The sequence below is a fragment of the Chiloscyllium plagiosum genome, unplaced genomic scaffold (assembly GCF_037043375.1).
Source record: "Chiloscyllium plagiosum isolate Xiang-an unplaced genomic scaffold, Cpla_swu_hap1 HiC_scaffold_13, whole genome shotgun sequence".
NCBI classification, from domain to species: Eukaryota; Metazoa; Chordata; class Chondrichthyes; order Orectolobiformes; family Hemiscylliidae; genus Chiloscyllium; species Chiloscyllium plagiosum.
The window spans coordinates 34362809-34375135 of NW_028270151.1; the positions used below are offsets into that span (position 1 = coordinate 34362809).

At 50.9% G+C, this 12327-nt stretch overlaps 1 protein-coding gene across 19 annotated transcripts in view; it reads right to left on the bottom strand.

The window, feature by feature from the left end:
- LOC122556034 (uncharacterized) overlaps positions 1–10807 on the bottom strand; it is a 130015-nt gene extending 119208 nt beyond the window's left edge. For 17 of the 19 annotated variants that reach the window (XM_087993505.1, XM_087993489.1, XM_087993494.1 and 14 more), the window contains exon 1: positions 10631–10806. In XM_087993505.1, the coding sequence (XP_087849631.1) occupies positions 10631–10709 (79 nt within the window). In that variant the 5' untranslated portion in view covers positions 10710–10806. Of the gene's footprint in view, positions 1–10630 lie in introns of all 19 variants that reach the window. The other 2 variants (XM_087993500.1, XM_087993491.1) reach the window with 1 other exon arrangement.
- Positions 10808–12327: the final 1520 nt, after the last annotated feature.

The window sequence follows — 12327 nt, forward strand, 5'->3', positions numbered from 1 at the left end:
CCAGGGAAAGGGATGCTACCACTCTGCCACAAGTGTCTTGTTCTTTAGGATCATTTTAATATTTTTCTAATCAACTTGCCCAGTGATGTGATTGCATACCTCAGGAGCAGGTGGAACTTGACCTTAAACTTGAAGAGGCTGGGTCACCACCATGATGCCACAGAGTCCTAGTTCCTCAGGATCGATAATTGCATAATCAACCTATTCAGAGATGTCATGACCTACTTCTAGAAGAGTTGGGACTAGAACTCAGGCCTCCTGGCTCAGAGGTGAGGACACTATCCCTGTGCAATAAGAGCCCTAGTTCCTCAGGGTATTGTCCTCAATCCAACCATCTTCAGCTGCTTCACCAATGACATCCCCTACAATCCAAGAGCAGTACTGGAAATGTGCACTGATTATTGCAGTGTTCAGTACCATTTGCAATTCTTTATGATCTCTGAAGCTGTCAGAGTTTATATATAACTAGATGCAGGCAACCCTTGGCTGATAAATGGCAAGTAAATTTGCATAAATATTGGGAAATGAATATTTTCCACAAAACAAGATCCAACACTTTGCATTGATGTGCAATGGCATTATTATCAAGTGAGTTCTCTGCCATCGACATTCTGGGCATCATGAACATGATGGAATACTCTCTACTTGACACAATGAATGCAACTCCATCAATATGCAATGGATTACTGCATAATATAAAAGTCCATGGTGTTGAGATAGTATATTAGCATGGATAGACAATTGGCTAACTAATAGAAAACAGAGTGTTGGGATAATGGGGTCATTTTCAGGCCTACAGCCTGTAACTGGTAGTGTGCCACAGGGATCAGGCTACAATTATTTCAGATATATGTACACTAATGACTTGCATGAGGATAGTGAAAGTACAGTAGCAAAGTTTCCAGATGCCATAACAATAGATGGGAATACATGTGGGGAGGATACACAAAGACTCTGCAGGGGGATGTAGATAAGGTGAGTCAGCAAATGGAATGGAATGTGGGAAAGTGTGAGGTTATGTCCTTTGGCAGGAAGAATAGAGGAGCTAATTTAATTAAACTCAGAAAGACTGTAGAAAGTTATTGATCAGAAGGAGTTGGGAATCCTGATCCATGAATTACAAAAAACTGGCATCCTACCTCATGAGGACAGAGGGAAGGCAAATGAAATCTTGGCCTTTATTTCAAAGGAAATGGGGTTTAAAAGGAGGAAGGTTTTGCTAAAACTAAACAAGGCACTGGTCAGACCAGGGCTGAAACACTGTGAACAGGCTTGAGCTGCTTGTTTGAAAAAAGACACACTGCATTGGAGGGAGTCCCGCGAAGGCTCTTTGAGGCCAATGCCAGGTGTGGACGGATTGTCTTAACAAAAAGCAAGAGCAGAATAGGCCTGTACTCTTCAGAATGTAGAAGAATGAGAGACGGTCTTATTGAAATGTACAGGATTCTTCAGGAACTTGTCAAGGTAGATGTGGGATGGTTGTTTCCCCATGTGCAATAGTCTAAGACCAGAGGACATCACCTCAGAATAAGGGGTAATATTAGGATAGAATAGAATCGAAGTGAATAGATTAGAATATCCTGTATTGGATGTGTACTCCATTGTCAAAGTAGAGTGAAAAGCTTTTACAATGTCTGCCTCAAATGGCGCCATCTTAGGCACAACTACCTAGATATAAATCTTGGACATAAAAGAGGAATAAAAAATAGTTTCACGACTTTACAGAGTTTAAAAACTAGGTTACAAATAAGACATCATGAAAGGATTGACTTTACAGGCCAGTAAAATCATTTCAAATAAACCTGACAGTGGAGCAGCCCAGCACAGAGCCACTGCACGTGGTCTGACCACTTGTGGCAGACCCCATTCCGACAGCCATCCCCGCTCCGAGCCAAGCCTGCAGATCACTCCACACCAGCACTCAGTTCCAAGGTAAGCTCCAGAACAGCGTCCCCCACATCCACGCTTCCTGCGTACTGCTCTGAGACTGAGACCCCTCATCCTTCTCTGAGTCTCGGAGCAGCACGGGACAACTGAGTCTCAGAGCAGTGCGAGGGAAGCGGGTCTCGGAGTAGGACGAGGGGAGACAGTCTCGGAGTAGGGCAAGGGGAGAGAGTCTCAGAGTAGGGTGAGGGGAGACAGTCTCGGAGAAGGGAGAGGGGCCTGAATCTCAGAGCAGAGCAAGGGGAGTGAGTCTCAGAGCAGTGTGAGGGGAGTGAGTCTCAGAGCAGTGTGAGGGGAGTGAGTCTCAGAGCAGTGTGAGGGGAGTGAGTCTCAGAGCAGTGCAAGGGGAGTGAGTCTCAGAGCAGTGCGAAGGGAGTGAGTCTCAGAGCAGTGCAAGGGAAGATAGTCTCAGAGCAGTGCGAGGGGAGTGAGTCTCAGAGCAGTGTGAGGGGAGTGAGTCTCAGAGCAGTGCGAGGGGAGTTAGTCTCAGAGCAGTGCGAGGGGAGTGAGTCTCAGAGCAGTGTGAGGGGAGTTAGTCTCAGAGCAGTGCGAGGGGAGTTAGTCTCAGAGCAGTGTGAGGGGAGTGAGTCTCAGAGCAGTGCGAAGGGAGTGAGTCTCAGAGCAGTGTGAGGGGAGTGAGTCTCAGAGCAGTGCGAGGGAAGATAGTCTCAGAGCAGTGCGAGGAGAGTGAGTCTCAGAGCAGTGTGAAGGGCGTGAGTCTCAGAGCAATGTGAGGGGATCGAGTCTTGGAGCAACACGAGGGGAGCAAGTCTCAGAAGGGAGCAAGTCTTGGAGCAGGCCAGTGGAACGAGTATCGGAGCAGCATAAGGAGAGCACATCCCAGAGCAGCGCGAGGTGAGCGAGTTTTGGAACAGGGCGCGGGGAACCAGTCTCGGAGCAGTGTGAGGGGAGCAAGTCTTTGAGAAGGGCGAAAAGAGTGAGGGGAGCGAGTCTCGGAGAAGGGTGAGGGGAGCGAGGAGAGCGAGTCACGGAGAAGGGTGAGGGGAGCGAGTCTCGGAGAAGGGTGAGGGGAGCGAGTCACGGAGAAGGGCGAGGGGAGCGAGTCTCGGAGAAGGGTGAGGGGAGCGAGTTCGGAGAAGGGTGAGGAGAGTGGGTCACGGAGAAGGGTGAGGGGACCGAGTCTCGGAGAAGGGTGAGGGGAGCGAGTCTCAGAGAAGGGTGAGGGGAGCGAGTCTCAGAGAAGGGTGAGGGGAGCGAGTCTCGGAGAAGGGTGAGGGGAGCGGGTTCGGAGAAGGGTGAGGAGAGCGAGTTCGGAAAAGGGTGAGGGGAGCGAGTCTCAGAGAAGGGTGAGGGGAGCGAGTCTCAGAGAAGGGTGAGGGGAGCGGGTTCGGAGAAGGGTGAGGGGAGCGAGTTCGGAGAAGGGTGAGGGGAGCGAGTTCGGAGAAGGGTGAGGAGAGCGAGTTCGGAAAAGGGTGAGGGGAGCGAGTCTCAGAGAAGGGTGAGGGGAGCGAGTCTCAGAGAAGGGTGAGGGGAGCGGGTTTGGAGAAGGGTGAGGGGAGCGAGTTCGGAGAAGGGTGAGGGGAGCGAGTTCGGAGAAGGGTGAGGAGAGCGAGTCTCAGAGAAGGGTGAGGGGCTGAGTCTCGGAGAAGGGTGAGGGGAGCGAGTCTCGGAGAAGGGTGAGGGGAGCGGGTTCGGAGAAGGGTGAGGGGAGCGAGTCTCGGAGAAGGGTGAGGGGAGCCAGTCTCGGAGACAGGTGAAGGGCGCACATCCCAGAGTAAGTTTGAGGGGAGCTAGTCTTGGAAATGGTGAGGGGAGTGAGTCTCAGAGCAGCCTGAGGGGAGTGAGTCTCAGAGCAGCCTGAGGGGAGTGAGTCTCAGAGCAGCGTGAGGGGAGCAGGTGTCGGAGAAGAGCGAGGGGAGTGAGGCTCAGAGCAGCGCGAGGGGAGCAGGTGTCGGAGAAGAGCGAGGGGAGTGAGTCTCTGTGCAGCGCGACAGGAGCAGGTGTCGGAGAAGAGCGAGGGCAGTGAGTGCCAGGGCGGAACTGTCTTGGAGCAATGTGAGCGGAGCGAGTTTCGGAGCAGCGCGAGGGGAGCGAGTCTTGTAGAAGTGCAAGGGGAGTAAGTCCAAGAGCAGCGCAAAGGGAGCATATCTCAGAGACAGGCAAAGGGAGCAACTCCCGGGACAGCGCGAGTGGAGAGTTTCTCGGAGCAACACGAGGGGAGCGAGTCTCGGAGGGAAACGGATCTTGGAGCAGCGCAAATGGATCTCCCCTTACACTGGTCCGAGACTCACTCCTCTCGCACTGCTCTGAGACTTACTCCCCTCACACTGGTCCGAGACTCACTCCTCTCGCACTGCTCTGAGACTTACTCCCCTCACACTGGTCCGAGACTCACTCCTCTCGCACTGCTCTGAGACTCACTCCCCTCACGCTGCTCTGAGACTCACTCTCTTCGCACTGCTCTGAGACTCACTCCCCTCGTGCTGCTCTGAGACTCACTCCCCTCACGCTGCTCTGAGACTCACTCTCTTCGCACTGCTCTGAGACTCACTCCCCTCGTGCTGCTCTGAGACTCACTCCCCTCGTGCTGCTCTGAGACTCACGCTCTTCGCACTGCTCTGAGACTCACTCCCCTCACACTGCTCTGATCATCACTCCCTTTGCACTGCTCTGAGACTCGCTCCCCTCGCTCTGCTCTGAGACTCACTACCCTCACACTGCTCTGAGACTCGCTCCCCTCACGCTGCTCTGAGGCTTGCTTTCCTCTCCCTTGTCCGAGACTCTCTCCCCTGACACTGCTCTGAGACTCACTCCCCTTGAGCTGCTCTGAGACTCGCTCCCCTGACACTGCTCTGAGACTCACTCCCCTCACACTGCTCTGAGACTCACTCCCCTCACACTGCTACGTGACTCACTCCCCTCACACTGCTCTGAGACTCGCTCCCCTCACACTGCTCTGAGACTCACTCCCCTCACACTGCTCTGAGACTCACACCCCTCGCGCTGCTCTGAGGCTTGCTTTCCTCTCCCTTGTCCGAGACTCGCTCCCCTGACGTGCTCTGAGACTCACTCCCCTCACACTGCTCTGAGATCGCTCCACTCACACTGTTCCGAGACTCACTCCCCTCACATTGCTCCGAGACTCACTCCCCTCACTCTGCTCTGAGACTCACTCCACTCACACTGCTCCGAGACTCACTCCCCTCACATTGCTCCGAGACTCACTCCCCTCACACTGCTCTGAAACTCACTCCCCTCACGCTGTTCTGAGACTCACTCCACTCACACTGCTCCGAGACTCACTCCCCTCACATTGCTCCGAGACTCACTCCCCTCACACTGCTCTGAGAGTCACTCCCCTCACGCTGCTCTGAGACTCGCTTCCTTCTCCCTTGTCTGAGACTCGCTCCCCTTGCTCTGCTCTGAGACTCACTCCCCTCGCACTACTCTGAGACTCACTCCCCTCGCACTGCTCTGAGACTCACTTCCCTCACGCTGCTCTGAGACTCGCTTCCCTCTCACTTGTCTGAGACTTGCTCCCCTCGCTCTACTCTGAGACTCAATCCCCTTGCGCTGCTCTGAGACTCACTTCCCTCACGCTGCTCTGAGACTCGCTTCCCTCTCACTTGTCTGAGACTTGCTCCCCTCGCTCTACTCTGAGACTCAATCCCCTTGCGCTGCTCTGAGACTCGCTTTCCTCTCCCATGTTTGAGACCCGCTCCCCTTGCTCTGCTCTGAGACTCACTCCCCTGCCACTGCTCTGAGACACGCACTCCCCTCACACTGCTCAGAGACTCACTCCCTTCGCACTGCTCTGAGACACACTCCCCTCACACTGCTCAGAGACTCACTCCCTTCGCACTGCTCTGAGACACACTCCCCTCACACTGCTCTGAGACTCGCTTACCTCTCCCTTGTCTGAGACTCGCTCCCCTTGCACTGCTCTGACTCATTCCCCTAGCTCTGCTCTGAGACTCACTCCCCTCACACTACTCTGAGACTCACTCCCCTTGCACTGCTCTGAGACACACTCCCCTCGTGCTGCTCTGAGACTCACACCCCACACGCTGCTCTGAGACTCACTACCTCTCCCTTGTCCGAGACTCGCTCCCCTTGCCCTGCTCTGAGACTCACTCCTCTCACATTGCTCTGAGACTCACTCCTCTCACACTGCTCCGAGTCTCACTCCCCTCACATTTCTCTGAGACTCACTCCCCTCCCACAGCTCTGAGACTCACTCCTCTCACACTGCTCCGAGTCTCACTCCCCTCACATTGCTCTGAGACTCACTCCCCTCCCACTGCTCTGAGACTCACAACCCTCACCCTGCTCTGAGACACACTCCCTTCGCTCTGCTCTGAGACTCACTCCCCTCACACTACTCTGAGACTCACTCCCCTCGCACTGCTCTGAGACTCACTCCCCTCGCACTGCTCTGAGACTCACTCCCCTCGCACTGCTCTGAGACTCACAACCCTCACCCTGCTCTGAGACACACTCCCTTCGCACTGCTCTGAGACTCACTCCATTCACGCTGCTCTGAGACTCACTCCTCTCACACTGCTCCGAGACTCACTCCCCCCCGCTGCTCTGAGACGCACAACCCTCACCCTGCTCTGAGACGCACTCCCCTCACACTGTTCTGGAACTCGGTCCCCTCACACTGCTCCGAGACTCACTCCCCTCACACTACTCCGAGACTCATTCCCCCGCACTGCTCTGAGACTCACTCCCCTACCGCTGCTCTGAGACTCACTCCCCCGCACTGCTCTGAGACTCACTCCCCTCACATTGCTCTGAGACTCACTCCCCCGCACTGCTCTGAGACTCACTCCCCTCACATTGCTCTGAGACTCATTCCCCTCACTCTGCTCCGAGACTCACTCCCCTCACATTGCTCCGAGAATCACTCCCCTCGCACTGCTCTGAGACTCACTCTCCTCACACTGCTCTGAGACTCGCTTCCCTCTCCATTGTCCGAGACTCGCTCCCCTTGTTCTGCTCTGAGACTCACTTCCCTACCGCTGCTCTGAGACGTGCACTCCCCTCACTCTGCTCTGAGATGCACTCCCCTCACATTGCTCAGAGACTCACTCCCTTCGCACTGCTCTGAGACTCACTCCCCTCACGCTGCTCTGAGACTCGCTTCCCTCTCCCTTGTCTAAGACTCAATCCCCTTGCTCTGCTCTGAGACTCACTCCCCTCACATTGCTCCGAGACTCACTACCCTCACACTGCTCTGAGACTCACTCCCTTCGCACTGCTCTGAGACTCACTCACATCACGCTGCTCTGAGACTCGCTTCCCTCACGCTGCTCTGAGACTCGCTTCCCTCTCCCTTGTCGGAGACTCGCTCCCCTTGCTCTGCTCTGAGACTCACTCCCCTCACACTACTCTGAGACTCACTCCTCTGCCACTGCTCTGAGACTCACTCCCTTCGCACTGCTCTGAGACTCACACCCCTCATGCTGCTCTGAGACTCACTTCCCTCTCCCTTGGCCGAGACTCACTCCCCTGCCGCTGCTCTGAGACGTGCTCTCCCCTCACACTGCTCAGAGACTCACTCCCCTCACGCTGCTCTGAGACTCACTCCCCTCGCACTGCTCTGAGACTCACTCCCCTCGCACTGCTCTGAGACTCACTCCCCTCACACTACTCTGAGACTCACTCCCCTTGCTCTGCTCCAAGACTCACTCCCCTCACACTGTTCTGAGACTCGCCTCCCTCTCTCTTGTCTGAGACCCGCTCCCCTTGCTCTGCTCTGAGACTCACTCCCCCCCGCTGCTCTGAGACTGATTCCCCTCACACTGCTCTGAGACTGATTCCCCTCACACTGCTCTGAGACTCACTCCCCTCACACTGCACTGAGACTGATTCCCCTCACACTGCTCTGAGACTGATTCCCCTCACACTGCTCTGAGACTCGCTTCCCTTCTCCTTGTCCGAGACTCGCTCCCCTTGCTCTGCTCTGAGACTCACTCCCCTCACGCTGCTCTGAGACTCGTTTCCCTGTCCCTTGTCTGAGCCCCCCCCATGTTCTGCTCTGAGATGCGCACTCCCCTGACACTGCTCAGAGACTCAATCCCCTCGCGCTGCTCAGAAACTCGCTCCCCTCACACTGCTCTGAAACTCACTCCCCTCCCACTACTCTGAGACTTACTCCCCTCGCACTGCTCTGAGACTCACTCCCCTCACGCTGCTCTGAGAATCACACCCCTCACGCTACTCTGAGACTCACTCCCCTCACACTGCTCTGAGACTCACTCCCCTCGCGCTACTCCGAGACTTGCTCCCCTCACACTGCTCTGAGACTCACTCCCCTCGCGCTGCTCTGAGATTCACTCACCTCACACTGCTCTGAGACTCACTCTCCTCGCACTGCTCTGTGACTCACTCCCCTCGCACTGCTCTGAGACTCAGTCCCCTCATACTGCTCTGAGACTCGCTCCCCTCGGTTCCCTTGCCCTGCTCTGAGACTCACTCCTCTCACGCTGCTCCGAGACACAGTCTTCTCGCACTGTGCTTCCTCACGCTCTGTTCCGAGACTCGCAGGACCAGTGCTGCTCCATTCCGTTCATACCTAGCTCTAGGGCTCGCTGCTTGCAACTGCCTCTGCTCCAGGAATAGCCTCCAAGGCTCAGGGAAGTGAAAAAGTAAAGGAAGGAAGGAAGAAAGACAACTAACAGGTGGAGCAGAGGCCCACTGGCAGGAGCATCTTATTCTGCAGCCTCTCAGATAGGAGCAAACTTGGGAAAATCTATACTACAGAAGTCTGTTGAAGCTGGATTATTACTTATATTCGTGGATGAGATCGATAGATTTTTAATCAGCAAAGGAGTAAAGAGTTCTGGGGAAAAAGCAAAAAAATGGAGTTAAAGATGATCAAATCAGCCACGATCTCATAAAATGGCAGAGCAGACTTGATGATTGGAAGGCCTACCTCTACTGCTCCATTTTCTGTTTTTGTGGTCTTCCTATTCCTCCTGAAATGTATTTGAGGTGTTTCTGCCTGGCACTACTATTTCAAGTTTGACTTTCAGTAGCTTTTGGGCAAATCTGTCAGCAGTTAAACCCCAGCCCCTCTTGAACTGAATACTGAGTTACTAATCTGCACCATTTGAAAAAACCAAGCCTGTGATGACATTGTTGTTTTGCAGGAGCCTGTGATCAAGATTTCACATTCCTAAAATCTTGCATAACATTCCATCAGTTGAGTAGGTGTTTAACTTGAGAGGCAATGGCTTTTAAAACATTTCAGAACTTTGTTAACGTGCTGGAAACACCACCAAAAGTTTTAGTTTTCTATCTGCAATTTTAGGTTTAAAACTGAACCTGCAGTAAGGACAACAATGACCGAATTCTTAGCTGACTGTTCAGAAGAGGTTTCTCAAAACTGTAATGTACACCTTGGGTGAAACCATCAAAAAACAATTCCAATTAAAGATACAAACCTTCTTGCTTCAAGTCTCATTTTATTTCATCCCTGTCAGTCCATAGGATAAGGGCCAGTTTAATAGAAATCCAAAAAGTGACATTGATTCTTAACTCAGCTAGCTCATTAGTGTATCACTTGCGTGTTTGTGTCAGTATATGGCACTGGTCGTGTTGGAGATTCACACGGTGCATTTCCAAAAGTTGAAGGTGCTTCATATTATTAAGACGACAAGACAAAATCCAATTGTGAGGTCTGGGCTGTCAAAGGCTGCACCATTCACTGATGTCTGACCTGGTGGGCTGCTGAGGTCCAGAGGAAGGCTAACATTTCCCATCTGCTGGCAACACCAAGGGGGCAGAGCTGGAGGTGGGAGAGGAGGTCAGGATTCAATCAAAATAGAGTTGGAGGGGGGAATAAAACACTCCACTCCCAGCGGTGCCCACCTCTCTCTGAAAATCTCAAGGGTGTTGGTGGACACCGCGTGCTCCTTCTCCAGGGACACCTGGACTCGGACATAACCACGGAAGAGGGGCAGGCAATCAGCCCTAACAATCCCCTCTACGGCCCGAGGTTCCCATTTATATCTGTCAGCCAGGGCTCCCCGATTGGCCCAGTTCAACAGCCCCTAATCAGGGATCTCATACTCACTAAGATCAATCTCATTCCAATCCCTAAAAAGGGAAGTTGTTAGGGTCCACTCAAGAAACAACTGTGAACATTTTGGAGGAAGTGAGGACTGCAGATGCTGGAGACCAGAGTTGAAAAATGTGGTGCTGGAAAAACACAGCAGGCCAGGCAGCATCCGAGGAGCAGGAGAATCGACGTTTTGGGCATAAGCCTTTCTTCAGGAATGTTCAAACGATAATAATGTTATGTTCCTCCTGGGTGTATAAAAACACTGCTGCTTCAGGCTCAGATTCACAACACTGGGTTTCATTTGCTACAACATCAATAATGACCCTTCACAGAATCAGCAATCATGAAGATTAGTGAAATTTGACACTGACCACAAACTTCGGACCATTACGAAATTTTCATGATTTGTTTTCACCTGATACGGAGTGCAGGCTGTGTCATCTCTCTGAAAGTGCACTGATTTTAGCCAGTTTAAATCACTCAGTTTAAATCACTCATATTACTAAAAAATGCACTGAAGTATAAAAAGCATTATTCAAATGTATTTACATCTGATGCCAAGAGACATCTCCCAATGATGTTTGCTGTTCTGAAATCAACATTTTGCATCTTTTAGCCACAATCACCGACAATAAAAATATCAGATCTCTTTACCTGTTGCATTCTGTCCGGAAATGAAATCACTGATAACCAGCAAAAGAAGGAGATGAATCCATGCCTTTGCTCTCCCCATGTTGTTATATACTTTCTGTCCTCTTGTACACAATGATACTGTAGCCTGTGTTAACTTCCTTAAAGTACATTACTCAACCGTATTCTGCAGTCAGCATTCAGTTTCAGTGAACACTCCTTCCTTCGCTGTAACTTCTCCTAGCTGGCAGTTTTTCTAACAATGCTTCCTGGTTTAAGTTAAGAGTCATAGGGTTATAGAGTCAGTCATACAGCATGGAAACTGACTCTTCAGTCCAACTGTACTGACCATAATGTCAAACTAAACTTGACCCACCTCCCTGTGTCCCATAAACTTGTCCCATATCCCTCTACACATTTCTTATTCATGTACTTATCCAAATGTCTTTTAAACGTTGTAACTGTACCTGTACCCACCATTTTCTCTGAGAGGTTTATTCCACACAGGAGCCACTGTCTGTGTCAAAACAAAATACCACTTACGTCTTTTTAAAATCTTTCTCCTCTCACATTAAAAATATGCCTCTAGTTTTTAAATCCCACATCCTAGGGATAGGGCAGCTGCTATTCACCTTATCTATACTCCTCATGATTTTATACACATCTATAAGGCCATCCCTCAACGTCCTATGTTCTAGTGAAAAAAAGGTCCCAACCTATCCAGCCTCTCCTTACAACTGAGCCCCTTTATTTCCAGCCACAATCTGGTAAATCTCTCCTAACTTCTCACAACTCAGAGGAGATCTTTGTAAAGTCCATGCTTTCCACCACGTGGGTAGATTTCTAATAGTTTTGCTAAAGTATTTATGCTGAAAACTGAAAGGGATGATAGGATTATACTCATACAGTATAGAAACAATTAAGTAATCCATTTTTCTAGTTCCCTTGAATAGTCTTTCTTATTAAACAAAACTGAATAAAACATACAAAGAGATTGTGACAGGATGGCTGTTCAAGTTGTAATCGGGTCAGCATGAGCATTTCAACTCCTCTTGATCTAACAATAACACAAAACATCGGACTAATAGAATGGTTGGAGGATAAAAGCAGACCATTCAGTCAATCAATCCCATGGCAGCTGTCTGCAAATGTAATCAAGGTAAACAAATAGGCAGTATCTACACTTCTTTGGTCCTCTCAAACAATCCCAATATCTACTGAGGACTTAGTGATTGTTAGCCCATCCAGATAGCAGCTCAATCAACTCCTGATTTATTGTGACTGTCAACAGCTTCCCTTCATAAAGAAAGCTGCAAAATACTTGTTTAGTACCCATGCCAACTAGCATATAGGGAGCAGATGTTACAATAAAAACAAGATTTAAATTCAAAGGATATTTGAAAATGTAACTTCAGGAGCTGTCTGTGAAAATCCCTCTGTTGGATTCTATCAAGGCATCATGATGGATCATGAAATGTCTCACTTGGAAAATGTCAAAGGAACTTCAGACAGCAGCACGACAAATTCCTTTCCGAAAACTGAACTGTGCTCTCTATGAACTGTTGCCCTGACTTTAGACACGATGCATTGGAAAAAAAGGTCATTCTAGGTGAAAGGGTGGTTTACCCATTCAGGACTACACAAGAAAGGAGGTTAAAAATCAATCGCAACTCCGGGTGCGTGTTTGACCTTGTGCTGGCATGCTTGCATGCTGATGTGCT